Raw genomic sequence first — 21,291 nt, 5'->3', positions numbered from 1 at the left:
AAAAGGTGAAACTTGTATGGTAACGTTTTCCATGACTTCTTAGTTGCCACCAAATACGAAGTATTTCACCCGAGGACCAATTCACACGTCTGAAAATTAACTTCAGATATCTAACTTAGAGAAAAGTTTCACAATGAACACTAGACAATATCCAATACAAAACACTATCAATAACAACAGAATAAAAAGACAGCTTGGTAATTCACACATTTAGAATTTGGTGTAATAAAACTTCGAACTACCAAGTCACACAATGAACAAACAACACTTTCAGATCAAATCGAGAGATGTGGTGTGATGCGGGCTTTCCACGCAGACAAACAAAACAGAGAACGTAAATTTTAGAAATAGCGACAGTCGGTGTGTACAACCATGGAAGTATAACCCACAGTGGGTTATACTTCCATGGTACAACACACCGTGTATTACGTGTAAACAGAAATGATAACCAACGGCGTTCAGCGAACGGTAGACGTAGCCTAACAAGAAATACACGACTTTCACTACGCTGAAATCTTTTAAATTGGTCGAAAGGTAACCATTGAATCAGTGATAGTTTACAGTAAACACATGCCATCTGCTCATGGCAAGGTCATTACCCCACTGACGGGCGCTTAACCGACCGACCGATCGTTTACTACGGCCATTTTGATGGGATGTCCTGTAGTGTAACGTTAACGTTACATACCAAATAATAGAAACATTACGAAAAAGATTATTTGAATATAGGTTTTGAAACACTCGGACGTTTAGTATATAATGTACTTACTTTCTGTATTTTCCCTGTACGAAGAAAACGACACATCCCTGCTAAATCCACCGTTCTTTCAGACGTGTCAAACTGTACTGACTGTACCCTGCAGAGTCCTACGAGCGAGCGGTCTCAGACCTCGAAAACCGCTATGCTAATATGTATCACGTGACTACCTCAGGCGACCCTGACAACGACTGCGTTCTTGCCAACGGCTGCACTTGACGACGAACTGATGTTATACATTTTTGTCAGTTCTCGGTTATGGTATTCACATTCAATGAAGTGATCAAATAATTAATATCCTGCGACCATCTCCCTGATTGACGTAATGTTCTAGCTGTGCAAATAATAACAGTTCTGATGATATTGTTCTACATTATAATTTGTATGCCGAGATTGCGTGTATTAAATTTAAAATCTGTGTGATGTATTCAAAATGGGAAATATGTCCTCGGTATGAATACTTAAATTATTACTTAATCTTTCACTCCTGATAGCAATCACTCATGGACTCGTTTATCATCAAAATCACCCTTTTCTCATAAACATCTTGCAAATATATACATAAATAAATAACAAGTCGCGGGATGGTCATAATATACCACTAGAGGGCGCCATGCTTAAAGTTCAGTTTTGGTGCATTTGGTGCTTGGTTTCTGACATGGATTTCTGATAACGTGCTCTTTTGGCAAGTTATTTATGAGATTGAATTGTTGTATATATATATATATAGGACCATCTAAATTCTTCTTACCACAACTGACTAGTATTGTCACTGTACTGTCTTTGGTAGAAGAGGGTAGTTAGTAACTGTTCTCGTCAGCTTCACTTTGTTTATATTTTATTTTTGCCTTTTAATAATTAATATTTTTTGAGGGTAGGCCTGTATCTTTTGTAGCCATGTCTCATACAAACAAGGGTCAGACCCACTTAACATGAAAACAGGGTCATGTGACACAATGAATCAACAATACATCCTTAGAAACATTCCATCACCCAGCTATCATACTTTGCTTTTCAAGTCTTTGGAGTTTCCTTGAACAGTGTTTATTTCCGAGGTGCATTTCACATTTATTACCACCCCCACCAAATACTAACTTAAGGTAATCAGCCCAGCAATTTTTGACCAATTTGTTTCAGCACACATCCATGCACCTCATCATATTTATAGCACTATGACACCTCGGATCAGTCATGCTAAAAACAGAAACACACTATTTTTTTGGAACAATATGAATACTTTTATTTTTCTATAACAAGTTTCAACAATAAAGAGACCATGCGATGTATTATCAAAGTTTGGTTTTCCTGGACAAAAACAAAAAAAATGTTCAAATCTGTTGACAGTGGATGGAGAAAAGTTTGACTATTTGTGATATAAATATAAGAAATATAGATAAATACAAACTATATAATAAAGTATAACTTTTGGTCTAATAAAGTTCTGATGGATGTGATGGCTCATAAAAGTTGTTTTCTACCCAGTAAGATCTTAAGATTAAAAGTGACAAGATGCCTATGTACAAGTCAGCTAATTTTATACAATGTATATATACAAATGTACAACTATTATACAAAGTACATACACCAGGTGTCTATGACTTCAACACCACATGAGGGCGCTCTTTATCTCAGTGTTTGAATATCTTGTTCATTCATAGAGTTCCTCATCTTTTGGTTCCGGAACCTGGCTTGGCTGCAGTCAGGCCCTAAACTGTACAGACAAAAGCTGCTTGTTGCCATAACAATCCTTGCTTGTTGTTAATCTTCACATATCAGAGTTCATGGTCGTAACATTTTCACTGACTGATTCAAAACCGTAATAATTGAAGAACAGTGCTTGCCACTGTGCTGCCTTATCCCATCTTATCAAAAGGCAAGTCTAGGGTACACAATCTATCTCTCCAGCCATTTGTCCCACAAATGACTTTAAAGATGGCGCGGTACCCAGGTAAGCAAAAGTCATACGTCCACGATGGGACTATTTCACCCAACTAACTCAGGAAAAGTACTGAGCTCAATTAGTACATGTCTTGCATGCAAGGAAAGTTGTGTGTAAGTCATCCTAGCAAATTGATTAGATAAGATGGTCTTTACCAATTTCATGGACATCTCCATCACTTAAAATTCTTTGCTCATCGATCCATCAAGCAACTTCAATTTTTTTTAACATCCATCTTTTGGCCACACCCTAGCCATCAAATGAGTTTCGATTTGGTACATGGTGTCACGTGGTACCATACATGTTCTACAAAACTTACATGTGAAAAAATATAAAAGGGAACAAAAAATAAAAGGATAAATATTTATAAAGTTGTGAAACAATACAAAACTGAAACTTTAAATAAAGTGCCAAATTCATCAAAATTATGGCTACCATGGTTAGGATTTATCAGATATCGAATATTATTGCAAGTTTCATCAGAAAACAAATTGGGTTGTCAAGTTCTGATTGACCCATTTGTTTCGAAACTAAAACATTCCCTGCCATTATATGAGTCACATTCAAGGATGTAACATAACTTCCTGTTCATGATCATAACAAGAAAAATGAATAAGTCAAAAAAGTTCTTCCAAGCAAATGTTTGGAAAACAGCCTCAGTAAATCCTCAAGGGTGTAAAACAAAGCAGGATCCCTATATTTCTGAAGTATTGGTACATTCCATTTGTATCTTCAATATGGGACAATCTACTCCTTTTGAAATACAGGGGTGTGTGGAACAGTTTTAATCCCAGGATTCCTCTTCCTCATCTCCACCATTGGCAGCTGTGTCAAAGGTCATCTGATTGGACTGACTGTTAAATCCACCACCACCACCACCACCCTTGGAATAATCCGAAGGCTACAAGATGGAAGACAATATATTTAGGCATTAACAGTGTGTAGAAATTAAGGCTTTAGAAGACTTCACTATTGATTCTGACTTCACTGTTGCTGATGTATGGACTTTTAAAACCACACATATACTCTTGTGGGGTCATGGTTCAATAGGGAACTTGCAATCCAGACTGAGCATGCTCAGACACAAAGAACTATGGGATTATCTGTGGCTATTGTAATACTGGAGCTACTGATAAATTAAACCTCCCACAATGGTCAAGGTAACTATGAATTGACAAACAATGTATAAACATTGATTAGTATTTCATATCACATTTCCCATGATGCAACATTCAACATGGCAGGTTTGCAAGTTCCCTATTGATGGCTGTGTAGACTTTTAAACACCCTAATCAAGTACATTTGCTAGAATAGAGGTGCATTTTTTTCCAGTTCACAAGTCTGAATGTGACACTGCTTCCTACCCTATGTGAATGTATGCATGTGTATATGGTTGTGTGCAGGGGGAGGAGGGGAGAGATGAGGGGTGGCCTGGCAATTGTAATGATTAATGGCACATACAGGACATGGGAAGCAGGGTGGGTGTACATCACATATGGTTCAAGTATATCAATTTACCTTTCTAGCATCTCTGGCACCAAATCTTCCTCCCCTTGGTCCAAATCCAGTGCCAATTGCTTCATTAGCAGCTTCGTCAAGCCAATCAGGGACTACTTGTAAAGCCTGGAAAGTACAGGGACTTGTTAGTACTGTATAACCATGTGATAACATGTTGATGTTTTATCGGTTATCTATCCTGCATATATGGTGCAACCACAGCAGTTCTGTGTGTTGCTGCACTCAACATCTACATACAACCAAGTCCTTACTAAACACAGTATGAGTAACACTGAAGTAAAGCACTGTCTCTATGTGGTACACTCGTTTATAGCATTCATATGCATAAAATACACTCAATTGGTTTCAATTGGTTTATCTACATGCCTAACATGTGGCCTTTCTAATGTGGTCAACTTAGCAAATGAAACAGTATACTTTTACACTTGATATGGATGATATAAACAATTGTGGTAAATACAGAAAATGCTTTACTTTGGTGCTATGGGTTGTACAACCCCCAACAATTTAGTGTGTTGCTGCAAGTTAACGTCTACATACTTCAAAGTCCTAACTATCTTACACATACAGCGAGTACATACACAACAGTTCTGTGTGTTGCTATAACTTCCAAGTTGATGTCTACTTACATCAGACAAGGTCTTGACTAATGGTCTTGCAAGAGCAGCGTCTCTGCTGGCAGCGTAAAACGATACTGCTTTTCCAGTATTTCCAACACGTCCTGTACGTCCAATCCGATGGACATACTCATCAATATTATCAGGCAAGTCATAGTTGATAACATGCTGTACCCCAGGTATATCTAAACCTCTTGCAGCAACAGACGTAGCAACCATTACAGGAGTGATAGCTGTCTTGAAGTGCCGTAAAGCTTCTTCTCTTTCTTGTTGTAGACGATCACTGTGTAAGGGAAATGGTACATTGATATCAATACGAATATCAGCAAACAGTCTACACTGTAATCTTTTAACACATTTGTGAACACCTTGCGAGTACAGTTTCTTGGCCATCAGGCACTGGGGTTCTTTTCTAAGCTCTCCTTTTGACATATGACAAGCATTATGTCTATTTGTTGGGTTTTTAACTGGTTGATTTTTAAACAAAGTAATTTTTTTCAACTGGTTGGTTTTTATGCAAACACTTAAGTGATTTATTTTAACTGTTCGGCCTTTTATACTAGCATTATTCTTTTTCGATATTTCAAGAAGTACACATATAATATCAGAGTTCTCTTTCACTAATCCTTAGAATCATGACTGCTGTCTTACCCATGTATACTTGTGGTTGGGAATCCCTTCTGACTCAGTATAGATGCAAGGAAATCAGCATTTCGTTTGGTTTCCGTAAATACCAAAACTCTGTCAGTTCCTGGTGTTGGGATATTAATAACATGTGGATTTATCATACTACAAGTCACAAGGTAGGACTTCAAGATCTACATACTTTCATCACAAGTCTGAAGCAGTTAACATTCAAATTAATGGTTGTTCTATTCTTACATTACTATATTCATCATGAAAAGCATGACATTTTCTTTGCACTGACAGAGATTGACATGAATAAATCAGTGGAAAGTAAGAATTACAAAACATATATTTTCAGTGATTACTTGTTACTGATTAATGGTTGTTCTATTCTTACATTACTATATTCATCATGAAAAGCATGACATTTTCTTTGCACTGACAGAGATTGACATGAATAAATCAGTGGAAAGTAAGAATTACAAAACATATATTTTCAGTGATTACTTGTTACTGATTAGTTATATTGAACATGGCACAAAATTAAACTTAAACCTGTTTGTATGTGCATGTGGTACTCTGAAGCTATGGAAAATTGGGATATATTCATATTGTGTGTGTGGTGGCGGTGTTGAAATCTTTGATAATTTCTGCAGCAGTTTTGACCACTTCTTGACTGTATGAAGTGCTTCTTGTTTTTTGACAAACTTGACGTGTTGAGTTGCTATCACAGCATAAGTTCATACCCATTCTAAGTTCTGACAACCATGCATGCTGACTTTGGCTTCTTGGCATGATACCAGCTTGAGCAAACAATGTTACTTTCTGTCAAGTTTACTCAAGTGTCCCAAGTTACAAGACTTGTCGTCATGTCAGTACAGTAAGGTCGTATCTGTCTATACAATTGCATAGCAGATACAATCTTCGTTTCTGCACCGATGCGACGACGTGCATGTAATTCAAACCATTGTCACTTTTTAGACTGAAACACATGACTATCTTAGAATCACTTACCAACGTTACTTAGGATTTCTTCTAACTTTGCATTCTTCTCCATTGTGCCATCACATTCAACAATAGTTTGCTCAATGTCTGGAGTGGCCCCGCCTACACGACCAACTGTTAAGAAGATATAGTCATTGAGAAAATCTCCTGCAAGTTTCTGTATGTCCTCTGGGAAAGTAGCACTGAACATCAACGTTTGTCTTTCTCCTTTTGCTGGCATATTTGGACTTCCAACTAACCGGCGAATCTCTGGCTCAAATCCCATATCCAACATACGGTCGGCTTCATCAAGGATCAGATACTTTATTTTGCCAAGGCCAACCTATAGATGAACAAAAAAATCAGTACACTTGCAGACAATGCACCACATCACAATCTAATTGGCACACTTGTACACAATGCACCACATCACAATCTAATCAGCACACTTGCAGACAAAGCACCAAATAACATAATCCAAGCAGCCACTGACCACCTATCTTTGTATCACTACACAAGTTTCAGCTGAAGCATGGTTTTTGTGTTTGTGATGCCTTGTCGATTTGATCAATTTCCAATGCACAACACACAACAATTTGCTAATATAATGATCTCACACAAAGAAAATATATCCACGTTCACAAGATGTTTGTTGTACCAGAAATGAAATGTTAGGTTTTTGCCAAGCCAGATGTTAAAACAGTGCAATGCTAGAAGATCTTTGTCAAGACAGATACCCTTCTCTTCCAGCCATAATGGCTTCTATTGTAATTCGTTACTGTAAACAAAACTTCCCAACATTTCTAATTTACATTTACCTTGCTTTTTCCAATAAAGTCCATTAATCTACCTGGAGTAGCTACCAATATATTACATCCCCTTGACAACTCTCTTAGTTGATGCCCAACACTTGTGCCACCGTATGCAACTACAGCTCTCAATATTGTGGAATGTGCAAACTTCCTTGCTTCATTGAAGATCTGTAGGGCCAATTCTCTGGTTGGTGTTACAACCAAGGCTTGAGGTTCCTGCGCACCACTCTCTGAGAAGCAGCCACCACCAGCGCCATCTCTGATCATCCCGGTGAGAACAGGCAGTAAGAAGGCAGCCTATTGGCAAACAGGGATGAGAAGATATTCAGAATTCTATTAATCAAACCTTTTAAATAGTAGTACCTTTGAGAGATAAGGACTATTGGAAATCATTATTATCTTTACAACAGGGCTTGAAATTAACTTTTTTCTTTGGTAGTCCTAGTGGGCTACCGATTACAGAAATTGGTAGCCCAAGGATTATTACCTGTAGTCCCATATTCCTGAACTGAAAACAGATTTCCTCTATTGGAAAGTGTTATCAAAATACTTTCATGTCCATAAATCTTCCATCTTCATCACATAATCAGTGGTAGCCTGAGTGGGCTACCAGCTGCAATTTATGGTAGCCCCCACTACAAGAAATGGTAGTCTGTGGACATGGGACTACTGTTAATTTTGAGCCTTGATTGCATGGCAGAGTGTGAGGTAGATTTCCACTACTCTGCAGTAATCCATTCACATTTACCTGGGGTAGAGTCTTAGGTAATATGGACTCACCGTTTTACCAGATCCTGTCTGAGCACATGCCATTAAATCCCTTCCTCCTAGGATAATGGGTATACTATACTTCTGGACTGGAGTTGGTTTGAGGTAGCTGGCTTTCTTCACATTCTTGGCCAGTGTTTCATACAATTCAGCTTGGTCAAAAGATTGTATAAATTTGGGAGGTTCTCTACCCGTTGCCTCCACAGGAATGTCATCGTATTTGTTGAAATTGATCCCTGTTTCAATCGATTTGAAGATCTCGTCCTCCTCTTCCGGAGGGGGAGGAGGAACATATGTCACCGGGGCTGGTCTGTCACCTGAATGAAACACACAAGGATTTTAAATAAAAAATTATCTGCATACTTTTTTAAAACTGAAATGAACCAACCCTCCAAATCCATTTGTAACAAATATTGGCCAACACTGAAATGAACCAACCCTCCAAATCCATTTGTAACAAATATTGGCCAACACTTTATTCAAACAGTTTTTGCACAAGCACTGAAATCCTTTTTTAATCTTAGAAGAATCATAATGATAAATGTTTACTACACTGTCCCTGCCATTAAATAAGCACCCCATTGATGAATATACATCAAGATTTCTCGAGCTAGCCCCTCCTTTAATCCCAAATCTCAACCCCACTATGTTGCAAACACTCAGTAAAATTTCTCAAGTTAGTCCCTCTCTAAAAACACCAATCTCAACACTATGGTTACAAAATACTTCCCTTCATTTTACACAACAGACTAACCTGTCCCTTCCTTTTCAGGATTTGGACACTCTTTAGCAAAATGTCCACTCTCCCCACATTTGAAGCAGGAGCCACCCCCTCCTCCACCTCTCCCACTGGATTCAGAATTTGGACATTCCCTTGAGAAATGCCCACTCTCGCCACATTTGAAGCAGCCTCCACCTGTAAAAGACACAATATCACGTGCATCAGTGACATGATTAACACTGTCAATAAAATTTGCATGGTAGCAACTGAGATTAAGTGTAAATGATACAAAAAAGGGGAAAGCTTTCAGAGATTAGTAGCCGTATTTATCAGATGCTATTCAGAGTGGCGGCAATTTTCAGTCACTTTTCATACAATCCATACTTAGTTAATCTCAAAGCTAAATATATATTTCATACCATCAACACTTAGTTCATGAATAGTGCAGTATCACACCATTTCACTTTCTTTCACAGATTCAACACTATTGTCTAAATACCACGGCCTTGGATCAGCACACACTCATCAGTGAATCATTTTGTTCAGGACCAACTTCTTATAAAGCTCTGACAGGCGACTGTTTTAAACATCTAAATTTTAATCCTAATCCAAATTGGCATTTACAATTGACGACATCGGACCATGGATGAACAAGAACCTGTTACAAACAGTGAAAGCGAACAACTGAATTGGATTAATAACACTTCACTTGGCACAACATGTTGGAAGTACATAGACTTGTATTACATTCCATCATTTGATAAGAAAAGTTGCATGGCCACTTTACATAATAGTTCATGTTCACAAACAAATTTCCAGTCCCCTGGCATTTCATAAACACTAAGGAGGTCATAAAACTATTCTTCTCAAAGCATGTGTGTAATACAAGTATCTGCTGTTCCATCATGCTGAGCCATGTGTTATTAATTCAGTTCATTTGTTTACTTTCCCTGTTTGTAACAGGTTCCTTTCGTTCATGGTCTGATGTCGGCAGTTGTAATACAGCCCCAATTTTCGACCCGCACTTTTAAGTGATTCAAATTTCCAGGCATTACTGGGTGTTATTTTAACAAGTCATCTCATCTTCTGTTTGGTTTTCTTAAGTAACCCTCATATCAAGGAAGTCATTTGACTTGCTGTGACAAAGTTTACCAGTCAAGCAATGGCAAATTCAACATTTTGTATTGATTATTTTGTGAACTCAATTCTTTCAAAAGACTTTCAAAGAGTGGTTTCAATTCTTGAAATTTGCAGGTTGTGGAGGAAAGTTGGCTTTAAAGTGTACACAAACACATGGTCTTGCAGGATTCTTGCACATTTCCCTGTTTGTCTGTTAGTTTTGGTTGAGAGTAAGCAAACTAACAGACATTGGGTTTTTTTTCAAAGTTCTGGGGGACAATGACAGTACAACTCACTAGACTTTCTATCTGACTTATCTTCGAAACCACCACCAATTCTAGGCATCTCATCGTTGTTATCATTACTGCTGCCAAAACCACCACGTTTCTGTCAACAAAGGTACAATTGTCGTCAGAATAGTAAGTGACACTTACAAACAGTGTACCATTCATTTCAAGAGGCAATTTTATTTTGCTGCGGTCAAAATTTAGAGTCACCATATGACCTGGAATAGGGAAAACCAAATACTGGTGCAGCACAGGAAATTGTATTAGAGAGCTCACTTCTTCCATGACACAGCGCTTTTTGACTAGGATAATGTTTCCACTATAGGATAACAGCTAATCAAGTAGAACAACTTGATTTTGATTAGTATTGCAGCCACCCATGAGTAAAACACTGCTTGTATTCAACAATCCTGTTCAATTAATTTGTTCACTTACCCCAAATCCACCTGATCTAGCACCAAAGCCTTTAGGTTTGTCACTACTGTCGTCATCACCATTAGCTGAACCAAAACCACCCCTAGGCCTGAATCTACCAAATCCGCTAGGTTTATCATCAGAGTTGTCATTCTGACCAAACCCACCACGTCTGCCAAAACCTCCAGATGGTCTATCATTACTCTGACTATTGGGACATTCTCTACTCATATGGCCCTCTTCACCACATTTGAAGCAAGCCCTGCTCCCACCACCACCACCTACAAACACCAATGAAAACATTTTTTTTTTAGTTTGGCAGTGGTATGGATTGATGGTAAGGGCGGCCCTTTTTATTTTTCTGTTTCTCATCTCCCGACCGACCCTAATTTGCAGCTCCGACATTAGAAAAAAAAAAAGTTTTCTTATTTCCGACCGACCCCTGAGCACAGCAAAATTGTAAGGTTCCCCATGGCGTCTTAGGCCAGTTCTGCCGAGGCCACGACCTTGCGACATTGGCCCCCTAAAATTACAAATGAAGCAATAATTTTCCAACCTTGCGTCGCTTTGGCGCATTCATTTTACGGCAGACATCAAAATTATCTAAGTCCACGGCCGGACCAGGCCAGGCTCTGGAACTGTGAAACAACGAGTGTGAAGCTACCATCATATTCATATTCATATTCACTTTCAAAAGTTGACCTCTAGCTCAATGTGAATATGATGATAGCTTCACACGTTCATCATCAGATTCGAAGTCTTCCGAATGGGTACGAACAAGCGTTCGGGCCGCGGCAGATCACATAAATCCTTCATTGGCAGGTTGAAATCATGTGATTGTAGTTACTTTTCACTTGATTTACACAATTTACACCATGAATTATTGTTGTCATATAAAAAACTAATTTGGATGTTTAGTATGCCTTTCCCATATCTTTGAAAATGAAATATCAATATTTGGGTGTACAAAAAACCTGTATGAGTAATGTAATAAAATACGGCTTGGCTGGGTGTGTTTTGATTTCCCGCAGTGTCGCTATCTTTTAAACCCTACTTAACACTTACACTGGTGAAATTTACACAAAATAGTGTTGTCAAGACCACAATTATCACAATGTATGTAGTTCCCTTGATCGGGGAGGTTCAATGCAATCGATTGTAAAAATTATGGTCCATGACAACAATAATTCATGGTGCAAATTGGATACTCTGGCAAAAATAAGAAGAAAGCATGCAAATCCACGCAAATCAAGTGAAAAGTAATTATAATCACATGATTTCAACCTGCCAATGAAGGATATGTGATTTACCGAACGCATGTTCGTACCTATTCGGAAGACTTCGAATCTGATGATGAACACGTGAAGCTATCATCATATTCACATTGAGCTAGAGGTCAACTTTTGAAAGTGAAGATGAATATGAATATGATGGTAGCTTCACACTCGTCTGTGAAACATCATATAAGATACAGTGACAACGCGCAGTTCTATTGTTAACATAAAAAATGCCACAAAAAGATCAACTTTGATAAACTTAATCTACAAATTAAAACATTAGAGGGATTAGATGAGACGTCGAAATGGACGTCTCTCGTCACATGTTTTGTCTACTGTCACTGTCGTGACCTCTGACCTAATCACTGACGTGTGCGAAACACTGAACTTGCTACCGGAACATCTGCCATGCCACAGCTCAGAAGCCTTCGTGAACCAAATTTATGGGACAGGTTGTGATTTTCATTTGTTGATGGGTTAAATTAGATGAGTACATGTGTATTTTGATTCCGAAAAAGCTGTGTTAGGGGATCGTGTTGCATGATGTTGACAGTGCTAGTGACACGTGAATGTTGGGCACTGAATCAATGCGTAATCACTGGCATGGCCACTATAGACGGCCGATGCATGTGCGCCCGGTCAGACATGAAGAACGAACTTGTTGTGCAAATCAGAAAAAAATTAATGTAATATTTACAGAGCATCCCAACTTTGACTTTGTTGATAGTTTTAGTTAAAGATTCAAGTTCTGAGTTTCAAGGACACCTCATGTCAGCTTTCCGTATCATTGCAAGTTTACGGTACGTAACTATGCTGTCAGTTGATATAGCAGGACCAAATCATGATACACAGCCAGTAACGGTTAATTAATAAAAAATAAATTATTTTAAAGTTTGTTTGACTATTATTTGTAAGTTTTTCGTTCACATTTGGTACTTTTTAAAGTCAGGGATTTTTTTTCTTCAAAATGTCATGAATTTGAAGAGGGAATGATAAACACAGCAGTGTACTAACAATTTTAAAAATGAAACAAGTGGTTACAAGTTTAGGAATTCTCAAAGTTTTTATTCAATCATATGTTCACTGTGACTTATTTTGAAGTTGGTCATTGTCCTTGTCTGAAAAAAAGGAATTATAAATTTTAGCACTGGGAACTGTTATTATGAATGGAATTTTTTTATGTTGTTAGTTAATGGTCTATACGTAATGGAATATCTCAGACCACAGTATCTCTATAGTGGTCTGAGATAATTTATATGAATATTTCATAAACAATAATAATTGACCCCACTCCCTGTCAAATGACACCACTTTTTGGAACTAAGGGGCCTGTGTCCCCACTTGTTGGAAACCTTGGCAGAACACCGCCGTCTACCCCCCCCTCTCACCCACCCACCCACCCAACCCCTTTGTTACGTCAGAGCAGCATGTGTCTTTCATCATGGCAGAAGCCGTTGAGGTTTGATGAGGGACAGGGCTCAAAATTAATACTGTCACGTGGTACATTTTGTTGCAATGCAATAATAGCTCAGAATATTTCCATCATTTTCAAAATTATGCTTAAAATTGGTAAAAGTCATACTGCATTCCAAATTTCTTGACCAGTTTTTAGCTTTAAATCAGTTGTATTATCTGGGAAATGACCGACTCCATAGCCGTTTCATGACCCATGACATGCATGACCTTTGAAGACATTCCAATGTTTACATTATTACTTTTAATTACTTTTAAACAGTAAATCCCAAAGGGGTTCTGAGTTCTAGAAATGCTTGACATGTTATCTGGTGGATTATTTTGACAAGTTCACACTGAAGAAAAATGTTTCATAGAAGTAATGATATATATAAATGAAAATTCATCTAGCACACTGATCAGTGACAATCACGTACGTGTTTCAAAAAGTTACACACTAAAGTTCAAATTGGATAACTTGAAAACATTGTTAGCGATGGCAATGCCACTTTGATTAATAGGACGAATGTATTAGTACTCCTGATAAAATCACACAATAGTTCATGGCTACAGATATACACCCATCAGGATGATAAGTATTTAATCATCTTCTTACAAAGTTGTTCTACAGACTTGTCAACCTTGCTAAAATGAAGGAAAGAGACTTGTAACAAGGAAATCAATAAAGAGAAGAGAAATGAAGTTGTATAGAGACTAACAGGACAGAAAGGACAGAGAATAGAACTGAAAAAATACATTTTTTTTTTCTTGCCCCCTTTTTTTTTATTTCGCCCGCCCGACCCGCCTGACTATTCCATTGGAGATGAGAAACAAAAAAAAAAAAAACCTCACCCTAATACAGCCTACCGGACTGCTACATTGTGAGCTGGACTTTTGATCTCATTTTGACTTCACAAACTGAGAAACTATCACTAATGTGGGACAATCTATACACAACGCATTTACCACCACTATGGCTTTATCTACTCTGCACACTTACCATCAAGACACTGTTCATGAGGCACTTACCACATATGGGCCATTCTCATACAACCACTCACCCCACTTAGACACTTCATAAGACACCATCACTGGGTCACTACCACCACTGGGGTTTGCTCTCCTATTACAATACTTACCACATGCGCATTCTAATCATGCGACACTTACCACCACTAGGACATTCTCTACTAGTCTTGCTGCTAGACGTTCGGGCTTTCATTCGATGCTATAACTATAAGCGAACGAAGGTCGCATGTGAGGGCTTGCCCGAACAGTCTAGCGAATGTCATTTTCAGACCGGACATTCCATTGAGATTACATTGAGCGGTGGGTTGGACCATCTAATCTATGCATATATATACTTTAATATATTCAATAACCTATGACCTCGGGGAATCTCTGCATGCAAGTGTTGACAAACACATTTACGTCATTACTATGGCTTATCGGCTTATGGTAATTGTGAGTTTGATGAGTGTGTAGACGTTGTCATTCACACATTTCAGTTAACGCATTGGTGGTTATTTATACAAGCCCCTCCTTAAGATGAATATGCATGAAAATTTAGCTATTGTCCGCTGTTTGTGCTTGTCGCTAATACGGTTCTCTGATTGGCAGTTATTTATATCCCGATGACATTCGCTAGACCTCGGATGTTCCATCCTCGATAGCGTTGTTCGGCTGTGTGTCGTATTTTATCGGAAGAACATCCGAGGGCTAGCTGATAGACTAATTCTCTACTTACCACCACTGGGACATTCCCTACTCATATGCCCTTCTTCACCACATTTGAAGCAAGCCCGGCTCCCACCGCCACCACCTACATGAATGAATCACACATTGAAAATACAAAGCTGCTATAAAGCTGAAACTAGTTGGCCTTACTTTGTCTTTTCATTTTTGACTTGACAGCAGCTACTTTGTTAGACTAATCATTCAAGTGAAATATCATCATTCAACATCTGACCAGTTTACTGTTGCAAAGATAATATTTTAGGAAAACGCAGTATGTTCATATTTGAAGAATAACGAACATGTGATGATATCACACTTAAAGTACCTTTTCAGTGTGTACTCATAAGACACTTACCAACACCAGGACATTATCTACTCATAACACACTTACCCCCACGCCAACATTCTCTACTCATAAGACACAAACCACCAATAGGACATTCTCTATTCATAAAACATGTACCAACACTCAGACATTTTCAACATAAGACACTTACCACCACTATGGCATTCTCTACTCAAAAGACACTTACCACCACTGGGACATTCTCTACTCATATGGCCTTCTTCACCACATTTGAAGCAAGCCCTGCTACCACCACCACCACCTTCACAAAATACACAATTTTTTTTTAAAATCAAAATCTTACATTTGTAATTTTTCAGAGATTACAACCAGTAACACTGAAGTAAAACACTTTCTCTATGTGCTACTCATTTATAACATTCATATCAAGTGTAAAAGTATACTGTGTCAATAGGTTTATTTACAAGCCTAACATGTGGCCTTTCTAATGTGTTCAATTAGCAAATGACACAGTATACTTTTACACTTGCATATATGGATGCTACAAACTGTGGTACATACAGAAAACGCTTTACTTTAGTGTTATGGGTTGTACTTGATATGGATGCTACAAACTATGTGGTACATACAGAAAACGTTTTACTTTAGTGTTATGAGTTGTACTTATTTACATACCAGAGTAAACCAAACTATCTTGAAATAACATGTTGGCTTTGTAATGCATCTGAGAATGACACTATATTTGAATGATTATTTCTTTTCAGGTTCACCACAATTTGTGTAATTTTTTTCACATCTGCAGTTCTTTATCCTTTCACTTTACACCAATACTTCACTTATTACACTGTGATAGAAATATAATTTTGTAAAGAAGTATCACTTCATTTGACAATTTACCTTCTGTAAATTCAACCACCAAACTATTCCCAGTAACATGTCCATAATAAATATAACTTGCATAATACAATGTTCCAGTGATTTCTATCAAGATATTACCCTGGTAGTTGAACCTTTGGGTTTTCTAAGATAGACACGAACTAAAATTATTGTGGCAACATGTTAATAAAACTGTGATTAGCTATTGGATGGCCGTTGGCTTAATTATAGCCCAAGTTGGGAGGCATCACAGAGTTTCAGTGCAATGATGGAACTCACCCCAGTGTACTCTCTTAGGACTTCCAATGCTTACACTATCTTGATTACAGGGTGATTACAATCACACAACAGAGGAAACCTATCACCCACTTGTGTTGTCTACCACACTGAAGAACAAAAGATTTAGTTTGCATCTAGCTTAGTAAACCGAAGGCTGGATTACCAGTGTCGTATCAGCAAGGACTTGCGTATCTGAAACCAGTGGAACTGAACACTTACCACCCTTGGGACATTCTCTACTCATATGCCCTTCTTCACCACATTTGAAGCAAGCACGGCTCCCACCACCACCACCGCCTACATAAAATACACAATTAAAAAAAAAAAATTCTTGTTTTGTATTTTGGAAGTGGTCAAAAACACTGGAACATTCTCTACTCATTAGACACACACCATTTGACATTCTCTACTTATAAGACACTTACCACCACTATGACATTCTCTACTCATAAGACACTTACCACCACTATGATGTTCTCTACTCAAAAGACACTTACCACCACTATGATGTTCTCTACTCAAAAGACACTTACCACCACCACTATGATGTTCTCTACTCATAAGACACTTACCACCACTATGACATTCTCTACTCATAAGGCACTTACCACCACTGACATTCTCTACTCATAAGACACTTACCACCACTGACATTCTCTACTCATAACACACTTACCAAAACTATGACATTCTCTACTCATAAGACACTTACCACCACTAGGACATTCTCTACTCATGAGACACTTACCACCACTATGACATTCTCTACTCATAAGACACTTACCACCACTGACATTCTCTACTCATAAGACACTTACCACACTAGGACATTCTCTACTCATAAGACACTTACCACACCATTTGACATTCTCTACTCATAAGACACTTACCAAAACTATGACATTCTCTACTCGTAAGACACTTGCCACCACTAGGACATTCTCTACTCAAAAGACACTTACCACCATGATGTTCTCTACTCATAACACACTTACCAAAACTACAACATTCTCTACTCATAAGACACCAAAACTATGACATTCTCTACTTCTAAGACACTTACCAAAACTATGACATTCTCTACTCATAAGACACTTCAGAAAACTATGACATTCTCTACTTCTAAGACACTTACCAAAACTATAACATTCTCTACTTCTAAGACTTACCAAAACTGACATTCTCTACTTCTAAGACACTTACCAAAACTATGACATTCTCTACTTCTAAGACACTTACCAAAACTATGACATTCTCTACTCATAAGACACTTACCAAAACTATGACATTCTCTACTCATGAGACACTTACAACCACTATGATGTTCTCTACTCAAGACACTTACCAAAACTATGACATTCTCTACTCGTAAGACACTTGCCACCACTATGACATTCTCTACTCATAAGGCACTTACCACCACTAGGACATTCTCTACTCATAAGACACTTACCACCACTATGACATTCTCTACTCATAAGGCACTTACCACCACTATGACATTCTCTACTCATAAGACACTTACCACCACTATGACATTCTCTACTCATAAGACACTTACCACACTAGGACATTCTCTACTCATAAGACACTTACCACACCATTTGACATTCTCTACTCATAAGACACTTACCAAAACTATGACATTCTCTACTCGTAAGACACTTGCCACCACTAGGACATTCTCTACTCATAAGACACTTACCACCACTGGGACATTCTCTACTCATAAGACACTTACCACCACTAGGACATTCTCTACTCGTAAGACACTTACCACCACTGGGACATTCTCTACTCATAAGACACCACCACTGGGACATTCTCTACTCATAAGACACTTACCACCACTAGGACATTCTCTACTCATAAGACACTTACCACCACTAGGACATTCTCTACTCATAAGACACTTACCACCACTGGGACATTCGCTACTCATAAGACACTTACCACCACTGGGTCATTCTCTACTCATAAAACACTTACCACCACTGGGACATTCTCTACTCATAAGACACTTACCACCACTGGGACATTCTCTACTCATATGCCCTTCTTCACCACATTTGAAGCAGCCTCTTCCACGGCCACTATCACCACCACCTAGAAATATTCAAAACAGAGCACAATTAAATAGATGGGGTATATATGCAAGACATTTAATCTCACAGGTACTTGTAATTGTCACGTTTGGCATATTTTGAACATGAAAGAGTGGGAGTGGAGGTATATAGTGGTTTTTGTCAAGGGCAATAAGCAGGTAAAGTCTACTTGAATTCTCCAGGTATTGAAAACTATGCAAGTTTTTACCATATTCCCCCTTTCTGTTTGCGGGATTCCAAAACCTTAGCAAAAATACAGAATGTAATGGCTGATCAACCTTTGTTTAGTTGATCAGTTGACATCTCAATAGCCAGACTGACCACTAGACTTTTCAAAGCCACCTCTGCTACCAAAACATGAATCCAGACTCACCACCAGACTTTCCGAAGCCACCTCTGCTACCAAAACATGAATCCAGACTTACCACCAGACTTTCCAAAGCCACCTCTGCTACCAAAACCAGAGCCAGATCCACTGTCTTCTGAATCTTTACGGCTACCAAAACCTCTTCCAAATCCTCTTGGTTTATCGTTGTTTGAGCTTCCAAACCCACCAAACCCATTGCCCTGAGGAGTAAAAAGAACATACTTACTGATAGTATCAACAATTGTTGTTTTAGGAAAACAATAAAATGTTCTCAATACTTCAAATGTTGAAACTGCATTACCATGCAATGTATCTGATACATTTTTAACTTTTTCACTATCCTTCTGACTAAGTAAGCAAATTATTTTTCAAATGTACATTTTATATCAATGTTGCAGCTACATAATTCTGCCTATGGAGAACTCATGTGGTAGATATGTAAATGACAGATGTTTATTCAAATTAGCTGCCTGCCAATAATTGATGGATGCTGGAATATTTGAATATCAATATACACATTTGCATACAGAAGTTTTGAAACATGTCCATTTGTAATGAAAACACAACACCAAAACGCACAAAATATGCTAATAGTTTGGTACCAAGCCTATCAAATATTTAAATATCAATACACATATTTGCATACAGAATTTTTGAAAGATTAAACCAATGTCCATTTGTAACGAAAAAACAACACCAAAACACACAAAATATGCTAATAGTTTGGTACCAAGCTATCCTATCAAATATTGAATATCAATACATACATTTCATACAGTATTATTTTGAAAGAGTAAACCAAAGTCCAAAACATGAAATGTCCATTGAACAAGCTTGTAATATATTTGCGTATACTACTTCTTTCAAATGAATATTTATCTTTCCCTGAATTTCTGTTGCATTAATATTGTTTTACAAATATGTGGAACTGCAAGATTGCGAACAGCCACTGTAGCCTCTTTCACAAATTGTTATACCACCTTTGAAGTACGCAATGTATATGCAAAGATAATCATGGGGATTGATAAAAATATGCCAGATCTCTGGGCATAAATTGATCTTCTGAATGTGTATTATTTTTCCCAATTATTTAACAAATGAAAATTTTGATATTTTTACTACCACACACCCCTCAATCCATGCATGACTCTTAAACTTGCAGAGATAATTTTCGTTATCAATTAAATGTTGTAGTTAGGATTAATACCTACTTTACTATCCGAAGACAAACAGGAAACATTTGAAATCTTATCATGCTTATGTAACATATTTACATACCAGTGCTACTAATACTGAAATGTGTAATGTTTACCAACAGGACACAAATGAGCTCATAAACATGACATTTTATGGTTACTCCTAATAGAAACTGGAAGAATAAATTAGCACATAACTTTACAATCAAAAACTGGAAGAGTAAATTAGCACATAACTTTTCAATCAAAAACTGGAAGAGTAAATTAGAACACAGCTTTCCAATCACTATTCCATGTAGAAAATAGTAGCTCTGAGAAATCACCATAACTTTTTTTAAAGTTTGCTGAAAGTGAAACAAATATTTTCCACTTTAAAAAAATTGACCCCAAACGTTCTTTACATTTATTACGTAGCTTTTAATCTCACAAGAAATACAAACTTACAAAACACGTGGCGTTGTAATTTGTAAATCGCCCTCAGTCGTTTACGTTTAGTTAGTCGCAGCACTTGTGCAGGTACTCATCATCGTGCCCGCCTTCACACGTGCTCAACTGGGTACACGTGCGTGCGTGGGCCCCAGGCCGTGTGTGGGTTAACAGTAAGTAAAGAATGATAACAAATATTGTATTACCTGTGCAGTTGAGGTTCCCCCGGTCGTCCCAAATACTGGAGCACAGTCTTCTTCCCAATCAGACATTTTACCAAGTTGCAAGTAAAGTGATATGTGCCTCGCGCTCGCCAAATTCGGGTGCCGTGCTTCGTGTGTCAAGTTGCTTTCGTGCTCGCTGTCGTGTGCTTGTAATCAGTCTCTGAAGAACTTTCGCTGATAAATGAAGTGTCTGAGATCTGCTCGAGTACCTGCTGCAAGTATGTTGTGTGTTACTTCGATTCTGCTAAGTACAGTCGAAAGTTCTTCAGGAGTTCACGAGCCTCGCAGCTGCTGCAACGTTTCTGTAGCCTGTTCAGAACCGGAAATGAGAAATTAATAACATGTGGTATTTCACATCAAATTAAAATAAATCAATGCGCGTTGCTATGATAAAATTATCGCGACAGTGAATAATTGGAAAGAAATGTGACACCAACTTTTGCATGAATGCTGCATCGTTGGATATTTCATACTGATTATTC

General features: G+C 37.9%; 2 protein-coding genes across 5 annotated transcripts in view; both read right to left on the bottom strand.

Moving 5' to 3' along the window:
• Positions 1-873, bottom strand: part of LOC144436177 (tubulin polyglutamylase TTLL7-like) — a 41,463-nt gene extending 40,590 nt beyond the window's left edge. The window contains exon 1 of the mRNA XM_078124888.1: positions 770-873. The gene's annotated coding sequence lies outside the window, so the exon portion shown is untranslated. The remainder of the gene's footprint in view (positions 1-769) is intronic.
• A 1,161-nt stretch (positions 874-2,034) lies between these two features.
• On the bottom strand, positions 2,035-21,114 carry LOC144436056 (ATP-dependent RNA helicase DDX4-like). Of its 4 annotated transcripts, XM_078124709.1 has the most exons (16): positions 20,792-21,114; positions 19,022-19,163; positions 18,517-18,597; positions 16,711-16,788; positions 15,563-15,637; positions 15,040-15,114; positions 10,585-10,844; positions 10,159-10,249; positions 8,777-8,938; positions 8,035-8,339; positions 7,261-7,551; positions 6,473-6,785; positions 5,483-5,582; positions 4,844-5,114; positions 4,215-4,319; positions 2,035-3,597 (listed from the first exon to the last, which is right to left on the bottom strand). In XM_078124709.1, the coding sequence occupies exons 1-16, from the start codon at positions 20,855-20,857 to the stop codon at positions 3,481-3,483; spliced, it is 2,532 nt and encodes an 843-aa protein (XP_077980835.1). In that variant the 5' UTR covers positions 20,858-21,114; the 3' UTR covers positions 2,035-3,480. The 4 variants fall into 4 exon arrangements, with proteins under 4 accessions (XP_077980835.1, XP_077980839.1, XP_077980837.1 ...); XM_078124713.1 differs by lacking the exons at positions 18,517-18,597; positions 19,022-19,163; positions 20,792-21,114 and adding an exon at positions 18,197-18,221; XM_078124711.1 differs by lacking the exons at positions 15,040-15,114; positions 15,563-15,637; positions 16,711-16,788.
• Positions 21,115-21,291: the final 177 nt, after the last annotated feature.

This window comes from Glandiceps talaboti, chromosome 6 (assembly GCF_964340395.1).
Source record: "Glandiceps talaboti chromosome 6, keGlaTala1.1, whole genome shotgun sequence".
Taxonomy (NCBI): domain Eukaryota; kingdom Metazoa; phylum Hemichordata; class Enteropneusta; family Spengelidae; genus Glandiceps; species Glandiceps talaboti.
The sequence above is the reverse complement of the archived record's forward strand: the minus strand, read 5'-3'. Positions and strand labels throughout refer to the sequence as shown.